The 18,011-nt window shown below is 36.9% G+C and overlaps 2 protein-coding genes across 2 annotated transcripts; both read right to left on the reverse strand.

Moving 5' to 3' along the window:
- LOC103711647 (2-oxoglutarate-dependent dioxygenase 11-like) lies at positions 1–5,719 on the reverse strand. The gene is made up of 4 exons (XM_008797883.6): positions 5,370–5,719; positions 2,774–3,021; positions 1,457–1,781; positions 1–463 (listed from the first exon to the last, which is right to left on the reverse strand). The coding sequence occupies exons 1-4, from the start codon at positions 5,622–5,624 to the stop codon at positions 218–220; spliced, it is 1,074 nt and encodes a 357-aa protein (XP_008796105.4). The 5' UTR covers positions 5,625–5,719; the 3' UTR covers positions 1–217.
- Positions 5,720–8,914: 3,195 nt separating this feature from the next.
- On the reverse strand, positions 8,915–17,881 carry LOC103711648 (DNA-directed RNA polymerases II, IV and V subunit 9A-like). Its single transcript, XM_008797884.5, has 4 exons — positions 17,097–17,881; positions 16,899–16,974; positions 13,107–13,265; positions 8,915–9,418 (listed from the first exon to the last, which is right to left on the reverse strand). The coding sequence occupies exons 1-4, from the start codon at positions 17,123–17,125 to the stop codon at positions 9,338–9,340; spliced, it is 345 nt and encodes a 114-aa protein (XP_008796106.1). The 5' UTR covers positions 17,126–17,881; the 3' UTR covers positions 8,915–9,337.
- Between the last annotated feature and the right edge of the window lie 130 nt (positions 17,882–18,011).

The following is an 18,011-nucleotide window of genomic DNA, read 5'->3' on the forward strand; positions in this document are numbered from 1 at the left end:
TAGAGAATGAAGAGAATAATTTATTAACCCACTCAAACCAGGATGCTGTATAGGTACATATATAGTTCTGATGAACTGGTGAAACGAGGAGATAAGTTCAGAGTTGTTTCCAACGTAACAACTTAGTTACAAGGAGCTTATCCACTAGACTTATCTAAAGAGAGATAGAGATAGAAACCAGTGCTACAGGATCACATCTGTTACAAGGAACAGTCTTCTAATCGTTCAACTTCATGCTCTCCAACAAAGTCCTGCCTTCAAGTTTTGCGGAGAAGAAGGTCTTCATGTAGTCTTGGTAGCTCATCGACTTATAATGCTCTTTGCCTCCTTTCAGGAGTTCCCGAAGAGGGCCAACCATGGAGTCATGGTCTGGACCATGGAATGCAGCGACTGAGAGGCGTTCTTTCTCGGTGTTTATGGTGGCCCTATGCACGCTGCTTTTATATTTTCCATTACTCAATATCTGTCTCAAAGAATAATTGGCCGTCAGTCATATGAAATAAACTCAGTCCTCTCTCCATCTCTCAATCAAAATGCTTAAATCTTTTTTGTGGAACTAATATAACCTGTTTGTTGTGCTGAACTTATTAGTTCATGGCGTCCTACAAAGCAAACAATCGCCATCTGGTGGTCCGGAAGTTTGTGCAAATATATCTGACTCGGCGTGTCTTAAATGGTCTGAATTAAACTATTCTCTTACGTGTTTCCTGCTGAATTTTTGTGTTTTGTAATCTTTTTATATCTCGGCATGTCTTCATTAATGGTCTAAAACAAACTATCCTCTTAACGTGTTTCCTGCTTCATTCTTCTTCTCTGCGTTCTTCTTATATCTCAGGACTCGCATATTAAAAATAAGGACCGTCTTTAAAAGAAAGGCATGAACAGAGTCCTTGATATAGGATTTTGATTACTTTAGTGGCATGAAACGACGATGAGGTAAGAAATTACTGATGCTAGAATAATTTACCTCTCTCTCTCTCTCTTGTTTCACATTATTAATATGTGACAAGTTCTATCAATAAAACACCATGCTCCAAACTTCAGTTGAAATTGCAAAAGTTTGGAAGCTTAAGCTTATCTCAAGCCTACAAAATATTTATTACCAAAAAAAGGACCAACAAAATATTGGTTTTCAGAATCTAAAATCTTTTTTCCCCTGATGAAAGGGAGGATTACTTTGCCCAATTTTCATTACGGAAAAAAAGGGTGGAGTGATATCCAATTTCATTAAAAAAATGTTTAGGTTCTGAAAACCAATATATTGTAGGTTTCTTTGGTAACAAATAATTACAGGTTTGAGATAAGCTTAAGTTAGTTTTATGCAATGAATATAATGTAGGCTTTCAGAATCTGAAATCTTGAAAATAGTTACTGGGCACTTATGACAGATTGATTAAAGAAAAACAATTTAACACATCAATTAAACTGAATAAAAATAAGCTTTAGAGTTAGTTACCTCAAGGATATCGCCAACTTGAACAACAAAAGCACCAGGGAGTGGGTCCACAAGGAACCATTTGCCGTCCTTCTTTATCTGCAATCCTTGAACGTCACTTACCTGAAGGAGCAATGTCAAGCCGGTGGCATCTGTGTGAGCTGAGAGGCCCAACACCTTATCGGCTTTCGGGCATGGTGGATAGTAATTAATCCTCACTCCTTGTGGCTGGTCCTTGAAAATATTGGAAATTATCCCTGGTTCAAGCCCCAAACTCTTAGCCAGAAACTTAAGGAGACATCCTGCCACTTGCTTCAGCTCCAACGAGTAGTTATCCAGGGTAGCCCTGAAATTGTCCAAAAAACAGATAAAATACATTTTGATGATACTAAGATATGAGAGAGCAATGGGAACTAAATTATTACCAATACAGAGACCTATGAAGGGGGGTCAACTTTAAGGGCCTTTTTTCAAAGAAAGATGGAGGAATTCAGAATTCCCAAGCCATTATATTTCTCAAGTGACAGATGCACTGATTGTTTTTTTTTGAAGGTTCCTCATGCATTCTACGTGCATATAAAACAGTGCTAATTAACTACACTATTTTCTCAAGAAAATACTAATTAATTAGACTAGAGTTATTCTTATTATTAAAAAAAGTTTAGAGGACAAATGTTTATGGTAATTATACTTAAATACAAGATCCGCCGTCTCGGTACTGGACCCCATATCAGTGTCACATTAGTACAGTACGGTACATATTTTTTTGGCATATCGAGTATCGGTACGATACGCCCCGTACCACTCGGTTGAGGTTGGTATGGCGTAAATAGATATGCCAAATCTGTTTGATGCAAATAATCTTGAGCCTCTGTTCAGGACTGAGAGGTTGAAATTTTTTTAGAAAGTCTAACTATGCTTCTCTTATTTTATTAGATTCTAAGGAAGGATAAGATCGAAACTAATAGAATGAACAAATTAGTGATGCACCTCCTAAATATTGGACCATTATGAATTATAAGAAGAGGAATTTGCATCAGTACCTTTTTCTTTCACTTATAGTATTCATTTAAATAGTAAATCTTAGTCAAAGAGCCAAAGCTCCTTGTTACCCAGATCTTGCGTGAGAGAAAAATTGGAGTCCCAAAAAGCATCCTAGCAGCCATCGAAAACCTCGGGCATCGAAAGCGTTAGAAGTCGCTCTTTAAATTGAAATATGGAGTATAAGATTCAATCTATGCAGTCCAATGAAGGGTTGATGCTTGACAAACTAGAATGGATTCATATTTAGGCTGCTTGACATCAAACCAAAAACTTCTGCACAAAAATTTTGTGAACCTGAATGTGGGAGGGTGAGTAGGCCAGAATCTCATGTTCCTTGAATGGAGTGGTCGAGAAATGAGGTAAATCATGTCTGCCCAGTCCAACTTCTGGTCCTCTGAGACCACAAAAGCTTGGCCATAGCCTTCGAGGCTGTTCGGTAGCTGAGCAAACGCCTTCTTTTCCTCCAGTGGAAGCTTGAAGAATTCCATGATGTCATCCTTCATTCGCTTGATCACTTCATCAGGAACTCCATGATTTATCAGCTGCCAAAACATTATGATTGTATTGTTAATCTTGGGGTAAGGATGATCCAATCTTAAAACAAATATAAATGAAAACAAGTAAGTTTATTGCATTAAAAGATTTGAAAGTCTAATAGAACTCTCCAATGCTGATTGTCACTGAAACTCTTGGTCATGTTCTGCTTGCCAGTAAAACTGAACAGGTGACCGTCCATATGTAACTCATTGGGCCACAACGTCATTCTAAAGTCCAGTTAATGCATAAGAACTCAGAGCAGCTTCTGTAAAGCAAACAGTTAGTTCTACATTAATCTTTTTATTTTTTTTATTTCCATTTCATGCATCTAAGCAATATCGCGCAATCTCTTTTCATACGTGAAAGCTACATATCAATACTCAACTACTTGAATCCTTGATTCAATTAAATTAGCAAATAGATGCAGAGTCCTCTCTTGCTCAAAGTTAATGATCGACAAAAAAGAAAAAAAAACATAACGAAGCCCTATCAACTGAGACAATATAGAGAAATATTTTAGAATATATATATATATATGCCGCCTCATGTGGATGTTTTTTTTAATTCCATTAACCCTAATAGCATAAAGTACTTTTTGAGAATGCCAACAAGTATAGTTGATAAAGTCTTTGGAGGTTGGCACTAAGTACCTGAATCCAAGTCTTGCTATCACCTAATTTTGACCTGATTTTCTTCCATCCTCTTCTCAAAAAATAAAAAAAAAACTACCTTATGATTAGATCAATTCAAATTTGACTTCAGTAGAAATTGGATAAGGATACCCCATCTTCCTTAATTTCTCAGCATTCAAGCAGTCATAAGTTACGTTATATTTGTTTATCAACCATCAATTAGAAGTCAGGTTGCCCCCTTCTACACATATATACTTTACAAGCATTCTCAAAAAAACAAAAAGGGGATATCCTTCACAAGAAAAGGAGTATTATTCTCTATTTCTGGAAGCAAATCAAATGAGCAAATAGATTATATGCTTCAGTTAACGCATAGCTTTAGCACCAATCTTTTCTCATTTGTTAATGAAAGCCAACTCCAAATAGTTTACAAAAAAAAAGAGGAAAAAAAGAATGAATATCATTATGATGATGCAAGGCATCAATCTCCTAAAGATTTTGTTGAGATAAAAAGGCATCCCAACATATGAGACTCTCAATGCTCCACGGTTTGGAAAGAGTCAAATATCCGACCCTCAAAAAAAAAAAAAAGAATGCCGAGATGTGATACTCTAATTTTCTCTCTCTCTTTTAAATTAGTTATTTTAAAAATAATTAATTAATTAGAATTATTCAATATTTTATAAGCTACGCATATATTTTATAATTTATATAAAAATTATTCATGAATAACTCAAGAAATTTTAATAAAAATACAAATTAATGATACTATATGCTGTCACTACTTAGTTTGCTTTGTTATTAATTTCTTATGTCTCCCAACCTTTTCACCTAAATAAATACATGTAAGTATTTCATAATTTTGTTTTCTTTATTTTTATATGTTAAATTTTATTTGTTTGTGATATTTTTTTTTGAACTTTTAGCGAATTATTTTTTGTAAATTTTTTAAATTTCAAATCTTTACCTCCAGTCAACGAGTTAGGCAGATAGGAAAGCATGCAGCCTCAGAGTTGTAGGCATTTTTTAAAATAACCTATGCATCTGCAAGAGCTTTGAAATGACATAAACAAGTTCCACCAGCAAGTTGGAAAATCTGAAAAAATATTTCTTGCGTAGATGTGAAGTACTAGAAAAATATATGTTAGGACGTGTGGGAGTAGACTTGCAACCACTCTCTATCTTTTCTTTTGTACCTTATATCTACGTACGTACAGAGAATAAGGTGGGGATCACTGGTTAGAATTAATTCCATTAAGCACTTGTGAAACATCTCCCAAGTTTCTTTAAAATGACTGCAATCTTGTGCAACTTCACAACTGCAACCCCTCCACTTCCTTCAATTTCTGCCTGAAACATCCTCTCCTTAGCTTAAGCTAGAAGTTTTGAAATTATATTTCCCAACCATAAATAGGATTGGAGAACTTATATGTTTGTTAACTTTTCTCAATGACAAAGCCTTAAATTCCTTGTGCAGGCCCCTGCCAAGCCTTGTCCATGCTTAATTTGTTCAAGCGTACATGAGCATTCACTCAAGTATGGCCTTGAACATGATCTATCAAGCGTTTTTATGCCTTGTACAATGACATAGGCTTGTAAACAAAGAAGATCCATAGCTAGACCTGTATTTTTTCTCGATTTCCACATCCTATCCACTATATATTATATTTCAGTAATCAACAGCCAACTCGGAGTAAATTCATGGCGTTCGCAAAACTAACCTGGAAGAAACCCCACTCCTGGCAAGCATGGTCAAGTTTGGCAGTCTCGTCTTCAGAAAATTCGGGATCGAGCAGTCTTTTGAGATCGATTACTGGAAACTGGCCGTCATCATCACGAGCAATTGGATCGGACTCAGCTTCAGGCCTGATGTACCTCGGAGGGATGTCCGTCTGGCCATCGATGGCAGCTGCAAGAGCTTGCACGTTTGCCACCGGGACGGAGTGACCCAGGGACTGGGAGGTCACTTCGGCCATCTCTCTCTTTTGATGATAAGGGAGGCAACGGAGCCCCTGCCTTTATTACGGATAAAAACAAGGGGAAGCTAATGACCGGTCCATCTATTGACCGGTCTCTAACGTTTATTCTCTGTTAATTGATTGTTTAACAACCCATCCAGCCACATTTCCAAATTCCAACATAAGACGAAAATACCCCCCGTCCCAACTGATCTCCCATTCTTACCGACGAAGGGGCAGAAAAAGGCCCCCGCCGGCCGCGGGCTGCCCCCTCTTGCGGCCGCCACAGCCGCGCCCCCACGGTCCCTTCCGAAGAAGGGGAAGAAAAAGGCCGCCGCTGGCCATGGCCCGCCCCCTTCAGAGCCCCCCTCCCGCGGCAGCCGCTGGTCACGGCCCGCCCCCTCTCGCGGCCGCCACGGCCCTGCCCCCTTCCGCACCTCCGGGAATGCCCCCGTCCCCACGATCCCCTTCGGAAGAAGGGGAAGAAAAAGAGCCCCGCCGGCCTCGCGGGAGGAGAAGAAAGAAGAAAGGAGAAGGGAAGAAGAGAAGAAAAAAGAAAAGAAAAAGAAAAAAAAAGAAGAAAAGGAAAGAAAAAGAAGAAAAGAAAAAAAAATAAATGAATAAATAAATACATAAATATATATATATATATATATATATGAAGAAATAAATAAATAATATATTGTAATAAAATAAAATAATAGATAAGAAAAGAAAAGGAAAAAAAGAAGAAAAAGAAAGAAAAAGAAGGAAAAAAAGAAAAAGAAAAAAGAAAAGAAAATTATATATATATATATATATGAACGAATAAATAAATAAATATATTGTAATGAAATAAAATAATAAATAAATAAATAAATAAAGCTCGGAACTCAATTCATATAGCTTCGAACACAGTTAACTCATCATTGCAGATAGGTTAGTAAGCTTGGTACACAGGTAATATAACACGGCACACATTTAAGTAAGCTTAGCACGCAATTAATCAATGTTTCAACACTTAATCTGTTCTGGCACATAGTTAAATCTTCTTGGCATATAGTTAAGTAAGCTTGAAACATATTTAATCTAGCTTGGCATACAGTTAAATCATCTTGGAACATAGTTAAATCTTCTATGCACACAGTTAAGTTAAGACGGCTCAATATTGCAAAAAGTTTTCCCTGCACATACTTAAATCTTCTTTACACACAGTTAAGTATTCTTTGTATACAATTAAGTCTTCTCTGCACACAATTAACGGAGTAGGTAACTCGTTCCGTATCTCTGTTTATATTGCATTCTATCTCATCGTATCACATTTTGTTCTACAATATTTGAGAATTGTTGTCAATACCTCGGTGTAGATCCGGGATAATCCCTTGTAAATAGCCAGTTAAGAATTCTCAGATCGGATGATGTACTAGCAGTGCATCTTTGATGCAGTCATCGATTCTCCTGATAGGCTACAATTACCGCAAGCAGGGACAAACTACTATCCGAACAGCGTTAGGGCTGTTCCAATGTAAGAGAGATGATAAGTATTCTCGAGCTGTTTCCAACAGTGTGGGATATGGAAAATTTTAATTTTTAGCATGAAAATTCGAGTTTTTTTTTTGAAAATATCTTTAAATTTTTAGATAGAATAAAATATTTTTTTATTAAAGGCATAACAGATTTTTTTAATAATTTTTTTAAACAATTAGATGCTTTTGTAAACATAAAGTATTTCGGAATAAGTCACTTTTCTATAATTAACTAAAAATGTAAAAACTATTTCTTTCTGAAAAAAATATTTAAATAAAAAATTTTTCCACCAGATGGAGAAAAGGTGAGGGCTGCTTTTATAGCCAAAATCGTATATTTAGACTAGAAAAAATGGAGCCCTAAATATCTCCGAAGAAGATGAATTCTTTTTTAGAATCTACGGGCCGTATGAGATGATTTTTGTTTTTTCGGGTCTTGCGCTAAGATTCGTGCTGGCGTTCACGCACATGGGCCGGTCAACGAACTGGGCCGAATCTATTCGGGACACATGGTGTGTCTAATTAAAGCCGTAGATGATTTGTACTCCAAAAAAAAAGAGCATGAGGCCACAGGCCCACAACTGACTGCAACTACGACCAAGTCCAAAGAATGCAGCTTCCAGCCCACTGACTGCGGCAGCCTAAGCCATATCCAGGCATGACACACTTATCCATCTGCGTCCCATTTTCTACTAACACCTATCCAAATTGCATCACACTTGCCAAAAAAATTGACTTTTAAAGAAGCGTACTCAAATTGTATCGCACTTGTATCACATTTTCTGCTAACACCTACTCAAATTGAGCTTTAAAAAGCCTACTCAAATTGTATCGCACTTATCCATTTGTACCACATTTTACCCAAAAAAAAACACCTATTCAAATTGACTTTAAAGAAGCCTGTCTTTTGTACAGCCGTGGACTGCATAAGAAACAGTAATGGATTCAGCTACTTGACTAGAGGAAAGGATTAGGAATTTGGATAAACATCTGATAAATCCCATCCAAAGAAAAACTAAAATAAAAGTTAAAAAATACCTTTGCAAAACTGTCCGTTGCCTCCTCCAACATACAAATTTTTAAAATGTTTACATATTTTTTCTTACAAAATAATTATAGAAGAGTAATAAATGATGCATGGCAAAAAAAAAAGGGAGGGGGGGGGGGGGGGGGGGGCTACAGTATATGGTATTATTAGTTTGTAACATATTAAAATATCTTAAATTGATTATAAATAACTCATAAATAAATTGTAAGTTCCATAGATAAAGAACTTTCTGCTCATCATTACTCGCAGGACCGGATTTTTCTTTTTTTTTTTTGTAATAAAAAGATCCCGGGAGATCTTATACCTAGATTGTTTGGACTTGAGGAGGTGCTTTTGTGCTTCCAAATAGCTTCTTTTAAAATTTTCAAGAATTGATGGAGATGGAGCTTGGACAGGAGAATAGTGACTCATCTTGATGCCACATCAACTTTAAAAAGATGAGGGCGCCGCGTATGGATGGCGTCAGATGTCAATTGGAAACAGTGGTGGAGAGATTATTTGAGAAAGCACTGCTTGTAAACGAACTCCTCAGCTTGACCCAGGTCCGACCGGATGATTCATATGTCTTTCATGGAACAGGACGCATAGGAATACTTAAGCAACTTGGATACCATTGATGTCTTCGTCGTCTTTTCGGGGTTGTCAAAAGGAGGGAACGCCTTCTACGAGGATTTTCGCCATCCCTAAGGAATAGGCTGGCGAATGTCAACTGTTGTTGGCTTCGGAGGGGCCCGTTATACTTTAACATGGGAAATCCTGTTCCCAATTCCATGAAATCCAAACAGGACCTGAAAGGGCACAAACAGGTGACAGCACGACACACCAACCTATTCTGGACGTAGATTAATGAAGGTTAGGTAGGATAAATAGTTTGGAATTAAGATAAATGGTCAGGAGAGAAGCTAGCTCCCTAATCTGCACTAGTGTTAAGGTTAATCCTGTGGCCACTCTCTATTTGTGTAGTACCTGCTCTAGTATCGTTGCTAAAGAAACTCATGACGCAAAGATGATGCACCAAAAGCTTAATCCCACACTGACATATGATACTACTCACAAGTAGTACTTAACTCTGGAATGCTCAAGGTTTTTTCTTGGCCAAATAAGCAAATTGGTAGGCCATTTAAAGCTCTTATGGAGTCATATCACCATGACATAAACTGCACGGTGGCATCTACTCATCAATCTCTCCACCGATATCCGCAAGCCGGGTTGCAGCAGACAAAGAACAGGGTCATACCTTCTTCCCCTCTACTAGAAGCCTGCAATTCCATAAATAAGCCACATCAGCTATATATAACATAAACTAACTAGCAGGTCTAGAAAAGCAGATTTGCAAAACTAGCCAGCAATAATTCGGCGGTCTGCATGTAATTTACCCGATTCCAAAAGCATGCAAAGAGATGTGGAATATGGCATCTCACGTGCTGGGTAATGAGATTTAGATAAGCTACAGTAAATTTTCAGAAGAGAGGGTATTGTGGACTAAAGAAATGTGGGTTGATTTCCAGGATGTCAACGTAAGAATGCATGGCTATCCATATACATTCAATCATCCAGGTATCTCCTCTTGATGATGCCAAGGAAACAAGATTTTACTGAAAACAATGGGATCACCAGGAACAAGTATGATATTTGAGAAACATGGCTCTTCATTACCACCAAGCACATCCATCAACGTTACGCTTATTGCTTTTCTAAGGTAGTGGCATGTCTCTGAAGAGCTGCAAGTGCATTCATGTAAGATACTACTTGAATACCAACTTTCAGAATCATCAATTAATCACATCAGACACTAGAACTTGCAAGTATTGGTTCTTAACTTTCGATCAATCGTACAGTAAACACAATAATTTGACGTCTGTTTCAAGTATGTTTTCTTTTTTTTTTTTAAGACTCTAATTTCAAACTCCAAGAATCCTTGCCAAACTGGGAAAAAAACTCAAAAGAGGCAAAAACAAGAGCTACTGGCATCAACTGCAAGACGAGGAAGTCCAAGAAGCAGGAGTTTGGTTCTTGATATAGTTTGAACTTGGTTTGCATATATGTGAAATTTTGAAGTTGGATTTTCTTGAACTTGTTACAGGACACATGTTTAACAGTCACATTCAAAAATACATGAAAAGTTCACGTCGCTAGAATCATCACCAGACTATCATGTGAATGTTGACACTCTGAGGCGTGTATGTTTCCTTTAATTTATTCTTTGAATTATATATCCGAAAGTAATTTAAAGGTTAAATAACTTCCTGAGTACACGCCTTGGCAGCTTAACATATGTATCTGCCAAATTGAAGCGAACAAAGAAATTGGGCTTAGAGCTCCACTAGATAATCAAGTGAGTATAAGTAATGCCTTCTTTAAGGACTCTACGGCATGGTAACTCCAATGCCCATGCCTTTTTAAACCTTAGCATTGAGAAGTCAACTCACAGCAGGACCTCTAGAAACAGTCATCTTGATGAGTTAAGCAAAGGACTTTAGCAGCAAGCTTCATGAATATAATCACAACATGGTAATCCACACTCCTTACAACCACACAACAAGAACGTGATGATCATTAACAATTATCGTTGTTAAATCCCACATTCAAAAGAAGAATATGTAGCACTTCTGAGACAGACCATAGCCCTACCTTTTTGGCCTCAAATTTGCATCTAATCCTCAAGGGCCTATACTTTTTCAGGATAAGCATATAATTCACAATGACATATGATGCCTGATGCCAGGTTTAATTAACACTGCAGCTCCTATGCCCTTAATAGTTGTTCAAAGCTTTGTATAAATCATAGCGGAACTCTTCCAAATCCTACATGCTACAAATAGCTTTTTTTGGGTAAAAATGTGCTAAAAATAGTGCAAGGACAATAGTTTATCTTATCATCAAATAAATAGCTCGTTGCATGTCATGCACATGATCATTGTCGCCCTATGCAATCTGTAGTAAATTCATATCACATCTCATGAAGCATATTCTAATGCTGCATGTGATAACCATAACAGATAGATGGTGTTTTGGAACCTTCAATTTTCTCGCCTCCTGAGGCTAAGAAAAGGACATTATCCTACAGGTCCTTCAGTTCTTCTCCAAATAACAAGGACAATAAAAGGATATAGAAAATATGATCCTAATATATTGTACAAAAGTAAATTTGTTCAGTACTTTGAAATGGCAAGGTGTTTGCAAACTCCATGTGGCAATTACTCTTAGCAACAATTCACAAATAGCTGGGAAAAATTCACTAGATGTCTAATACAATTTCACTCACAAACTCTTCTATACAAAGCAAAGCATTGAAAAATTAAATAAAATCAAAATAATGATAGATTTGTTTTAAAATACCATATAACTGAATTTGGTAAAGAACTAATAGTGAACTTTCAAGAATCACTAACTTCATTACAGCACACTAAAAATTGCACGGACAAATGTAAATAAAAACATGTCACAACTCACAAGAGAATTTTCAGTTTGCTAGAACTAGTGCAACTTAATTACTTCTAGGCTGCAAACACTGTTTCTACAAGGATCCATCAAGGATCCTGAGAGTAGATGATTTGAGTAACAGACTGATAGAGTGCTTTTGAGACTACTTCAATATGTGATGCATGGTGCATCATGTCACCATCTCATCCTAGCGACAAGGAAAGCATCATAAAGTAACACTGTAGCACCACAGATGCATCATTGCAAATCCAATGACAAAATTTGAAGATGTTTCATAAGGATTCCACTGTTGGAACAGGTGCAATAGTTAGTGCATGATTGGATACCTACCCGAAAATAATGAGGAAACTCAAGTGCCATTAATTGTGCTCAACTGAGCTAATAAAGTAAGAAATGGTGTTACTAAATACATTTTACTACTGGACAATATATGGACAGGATAGAACAATGTCTTTATTTTTCCATGAAAAATATCAGACTCAATAAAGAAATGAACATCAAGAATTAGTATAACTGTCTGTTTCTGTTTTTTTTTCAGTTCTTAGTATAAAACTAGGCCTTTTTGGAATGCAACAACACAACTCAAGAAACATTTAAGATTAAATCTTTAGAAGATATATTCTAGTATTTTTTTATTTTACTTCATTAGACAATGAAAATCTTTGTAATGACAGCTAAGACCACGTCAAGATAACATTTATTGATCATTGTCGATAACTAAAAGAAGCTGTAAAAGACGATAGACATAACTGGACAACAATCTTAGAGGTCATGCTGATAACTGTACAAAACACTTTCAAACTTTTTGAACCTAAAAACCCCCTCATTGAACACCTTTGAACTATACAAAAGAGATTATCCACTGGCTTTTTCGAATTAAATCCACTCCTGAATCCTCATTCACCAAGCATAGGTTTATTTCAATAGACTAGATTTTCCTTTAAATCATAGGCACCTATTCACTAAGATGTATGCATTACTATTGTGTCAGCTATTTGTGACCCATCATCTGAGGTCCAAGCTACTTCAAGCCCCAGCTTAAGAAGGTTTTAGGGGTTTGATCTCTCTTAAGAGTACTTAGCATATGACCATTCAAAACCAACCATGATGATGTTTCCAGCTCTCCTTAAAAGATCATGACTACAGAAGCACGTTCCTTGAAAACCTTAATTCTCTGTCTTCCCCATCAAACTCCGTTCACATGTTGTAAGGTGGCCCAAATCCCTTTTCCATCGAGACGAGCAGTTCTAAGTGCCTCAAAGATGGTAGTTCTGTGATGAATTTATCAGTATGTTGTGTTGACATGATTAGTTAAAACATCAATAAAGTTGTTTAATCAAATTTAACCAAAATGGTGATCTTATATAAAATCAAGCTTTCTTACTTCAAACATCAATGCAAGGAAGAGTTATTCAAAAATGATATCAATAACCAGACTCCTACCATCTAATTCAGCATCTGTGCTCATCAGTATAACATTACATATGGTGAAGTAGATCTGACCTGGAAGAACACAGCTTCAGGATGGTCGCATTTCACACATCTGACATCCTTGGTGCGAGGAAGAGTAGGATCATTTGCGACATCTTGTAGGATTTGAGTACGTTCACCAACTGCATGGTGCACTTCATTTCTATAGACACAAAAGCTGTCGGCAACCTCCTGCATCAGAAAAGATATTATTTCAATATAAACTTCAATGGAGCAGCACCACTAAAAATGAAATGATAAGAAAATTTTGTTACAGTTGGAATGCAAGCAACATAGGATAGAAATGTCCCTTGCAAGGATGGGATCTTAGATTTTGGCTGCCTGAAAAGATGATCAATGAGACCAAATAAGAGTCGACCTGTAGTTTCAAAAAGGAATTGGAATGTGGAAGACTTATCCTTCAATATGAACTAATAATGAATCAGAATCCACAGAGATAAACCAATCTGATATAATAAAGCTTAGTGATGCAGGACAGAACTGGGATGGCCTAAGTTGTATGAGATGACAATAGAAATAGGATAGTTTAGGGCTTGAAGCAGCTTTGTTGCTGAGAATAGGACAACAAAGAAATAATATTAGTTTTTTAGGATGAAGGATCAAAGTAGGTCCGCCGAACCGGTACTCAGACCCGTATCGGTCGACGGCCGATGCAGCTCAATACTGGTTTGGTACCGAACCGATATGGATAGGGCAGGCCGGTTCCGTACTGGCACACCCACTTTTTTTTAAAAATTTTCAAGAATATTTAATTGGTAATCGCTCTTTGAAAACTTTTTTAATGATTTTAAATCTAATTTGATTTTTTTTGTTGTTTTCTTGATGTTTTTTGATGTTTTTATGATCCTGATTTAATCTAAATAATGTATTTTATTGTTTTAAAATGATACAAATCATAAAATGATTAGTGAGATGTTGCATAAAATGATTAACATCTATAGCTATTCAGATGTTCAGATGCGCATAATTCAAGTTAACATGCCATATCCACCCTTATTTAGTTGCAAAACAATTTACTATTGCTTTACTGTTTATAGTTACTGTCATGAACAGTAAGACTCGTAGAGTATGGTTTAGAAACGAGAAAAAAAAAGGTGGTTTCGGAGTTTTATTTGAAAGGGTCACATGCTATATTTTTGTTCAGTGTTTGGAGACCTGGGGAAAGAGGGAGGGAAGAGGAGGGGGGGGGGGCTGCTTCCCCAGGCTTCCTGGTGCTTTCTTCTCTCTTTCCCTTCCCTCTTTTCTCTTCCTTTTCCATCCCTCATCTCTATATGCTTCCTTCTCTACATCCTTTGCTAGCGTTCTTTGCCACTTTTGCATCAATTGCCAACTGGATATTTCCTCTATTAATGCTGATCATATTTATCAAAATTCAGATTTCATACAAAATCATGAACAGCTATTCTTTAGCCATTTATTGGAAGTTTTGACATTCTAAAGCATTAATTTTCTGTCCATTACATCTTCTGAAATTTTGCATGTTGAAATTTCAGAGCAGCAATTAAACCTAATTCTTCTTTCCACTGTGCTAAGAAAACCTAACCTAGTGGTTCCAGCACTTAAATTGGGTCATATTGCTTGCTGAAATTTCTGGACAGCACCCAGAAATCTGGGAAAACCTAAATATTCCTTTCCAAAAGGCCTGCAGACCCTCTCGCATGCATACCTAGCAACAGGGCTGCATCACAGATTCATCAAAAGTCTAATTTCCTGGTCGACTTTCAGCCCATATTATCCCGTGAACTGTGATAATTTTTGCGGATGGATCTCCTAGAGAAGATGTGATCTGAACCACTCAGTTATTAGGTTACCATATGCACATGTTTAATTTAGTTGAGGAGCTGTTTGCACGGAGTCGATGATTATAATCCTGTCTAAATAAAGTCATCCAGTGATAAGTTTGAGGCCCATTTTTCACTTAGATGGAATTTATCTATATGGAATTCATCTATTTGGGGTTTGGAGTAATAATTAAGGATTTAGCGCCCATATATTGTTCAACTTGGCAAATGGCCAATGTCAACTAAGATCGAAAGATGGAAAAAGATAATCCAGGATCTCGGCTGATAAAGAGTAATCAAGATATCAGAAAATATACCAAAACTAAGATTAAACACCTAAGGCATTGGTTTCATATTAAATTACTGAAAGACCCATTTAAAATGTAAAAGAAAGGTTGGTGAGAACCTATCCATCCATCTAATATTCTCCCATTTTATTTTATTACATTGTATCTATATAGTTTATCTTATTTATGTTATTTTAAATTCTTGTGTACTTTATATTTTATCGTTTACATCTAATTTTTGGTCAGTTATATTTATTTTTGTTTTCTATTTCATTTTATACATTTTTATCCTTTCCTCGAATGTGAATTGCATATACTGGATCTACCATGTCATGCACCTTAACAAAAGATAACAGATCAAAAAGCTGAATTCCCAGCAAAAGTTGCCATGCGAATGTCAATTTTCTCAAAAAAAATCTCTAGAATGAACAGCTAATTTACTATACCTTTTTTGATCTTGTATTTAAATGTCTTCTAGTTGCTCAACTTTCAACTTTGCTATAACTTTATAAGTTTCAGGATCCATGACAAATGAATAACTAGATCGAAAAGGTTTTTCAGTACTTCTAGATGGTTTGGATATCAGGATCTGCAGGTTAAATATAGCCCCAGCTCCCAAGTCAAAGACATTAAAAATTTTCCTTCATTCTGCACCTGCTTTGCATCACTAGCATCAAGTTATATATATGGTGGATGAGATCATTCTCGTGGAAGAACTTTTCACTGATACAAACGAAGTTTCCAGCTACTTAAGCTGTTATCTCATCATGAACATTGAAGGAAACGTGGAATATGATCTTAACAAGCTTAACAAATTTGAGGAAGTTACCTCAAGGAATTTTATAAAAGAAATGACAAAATTTAGAATGTGGTCTAAACAACTTATAGCATAACTGAAGAAGTTAGCTAAAGGAGTATAATTGAAAAATTGGGAAGGTTGCCTATGTTTTAGGTTGTGGCCTAAACAATCTATACATATTGAAGATCATATATTCAGAGAGATATTGCTTTGACAAACTAAAGCATTGATTAATTAGAATTTAAAAGCACCAACATATACAAAATAACATAGGCAAGAACATGAAATTAGTCGGAAAACAGTAAAGGCTGGTGAAGACATAGAAATTAAAGCTATAACAATCAATGTTTATACCAGGACAAGCTATATATCTCTTCTTCTTTCACCACTTATTCCTGTTAAATCCTAAGCTGATTCCGTAAAAAAGCCAGACTAAGTCACCACGACACATCATCTCACGACCATCTAAGTATGTTTCTCCACCACCTTATCATGAACTGCTAAAGCTCGTAAGGTTCCCTTCGAAAGTAACCCTGTACTACAACCCTAATCTCGTCGTAACTCAAATCCACGCTAACAGCATCATCCCCGCTGTTGGACACTCCATATAGCACAATGTTTCTTGTTCCCGACATCCATAAGAGAGCGAGACAGATGAGAACATTAAGATGGATACATATTAAAAGCAGGCGGAGCGTTAGGTTAGAAACTGATCACACCGTGGAGATGCCATTGCGATCGATTGTGGACGAAAAAAACTAGATAGAGCAAATGGATGAATAATTCTAACTAGCTTTGATCGCAAAAAAGAAAAGAAAAAGAAAACAAAACCCTAGCAACTCGTGATTGCAGAAAAAAAGATCATCCCAGCACTCAAAAAAAAACAACGAAAAAAGGAAAAGAGAAAAGACGAGCGCTGAAGGAAGACGAAGAAGACCTCATAGTCGCAGTTGCGGCAGGCGAAGAGAAGGATCTTCTTCTGCTTGTCCTCCTTTGGGTACAGAATGTTGTTGCTGCCTCCAAAGAGAAAGGAGATGATGAGAGCTGAATAAAAGAGAGGAAGAGAGAGAGAGAGAGAGAGAGAGAGAGAGAGAGACGGAAGGGAAGGGAGAAGGTGGCGAGGGGAATTACGTACCACTCGCGGCAGAACTTCATGGCACTCATGGCGGCGGGCTGCTGTCCCCGTTGCCGCTGGCGGCTGTGGTCGGCCCCCCTGCCCCCTTTTTTTGACGCAGTGTCCTTCTGGAGTCGCTCTTTCCGATGGTTTATTGGGGGTGTGGGACCGTATGTCGGACCGGCCGAGGTATGTCACGTGTCAGTCACGTGAAGATTACAAATTACTCGCCACCAACGTCGGTCACGTGAGAGTCCAGCTTGACTCGGATCCTGAGGATTGACCCGGCTCATTTCTTGTTACAAGTTCGAGCAAGGTTTAGATCATGTCAAAATTCATAGGCGCAATAGTGTTATTATGTGAACGATGACGTAGTACATGAATGGAACTAACTACTCGAGCCATTGTTCTTTTTCTCATGCAAAGTTATTACCTATTAATATTGTAATATGGTGCATAAATGGAAAGGTCGCTATTCCTATCCCTTTGGATGGACTGCAAGCTGCCTAGTTGGAGGACATCTACCAATATCTTGCATACTAGATTTAATCCTCAATGCATACTTATAAATCTACTTTGTTCTTTTTTTTTTTTTGTACATTCATTTTTTTTTCTTCTTCTTTTTTGATTTGCGGAACATCAAATCATGAACCAAGATTACTTTCTCGTTGCTTTTGCACTTTCATGTTTAAATGTTTGTGCTAATGCTAGGTACCAATTATTATCTACAAAAAGAAAGAGAACTTTCCTCTACTTAATTCTAGGAAGAACGGCAATGCATTTTACATTCAAATCAATCAAGAAAAATAAAAAAAAAAAAATCATGGTTTAACATTTTAGGCAAATAAAGAAAATTCCAGAAACACATTTTAGTGGTCCGAGGAAGTTTGAAGAGAGCTAGATACCCTGAATTGGAAACTAATAAACTCGACAAGA

This window comes from Phoenix dactylifera, chromosome 6, assembly GCF_051530095.1.
Source record: "Phoenix dactylifera cultivar Ajwa chromosome 6, Ajwa_hap1_PhDact_Kaust_v1.1, whole genome shotgun sequence".
NCBI classification, from domain to species: domain Eukaryota; kingdom Viridiplantae; phylum Streptophyta; class Magnoliopsida; order Arecales; family Arecaceae; genus Phoenix; species Phoenix dactylifera.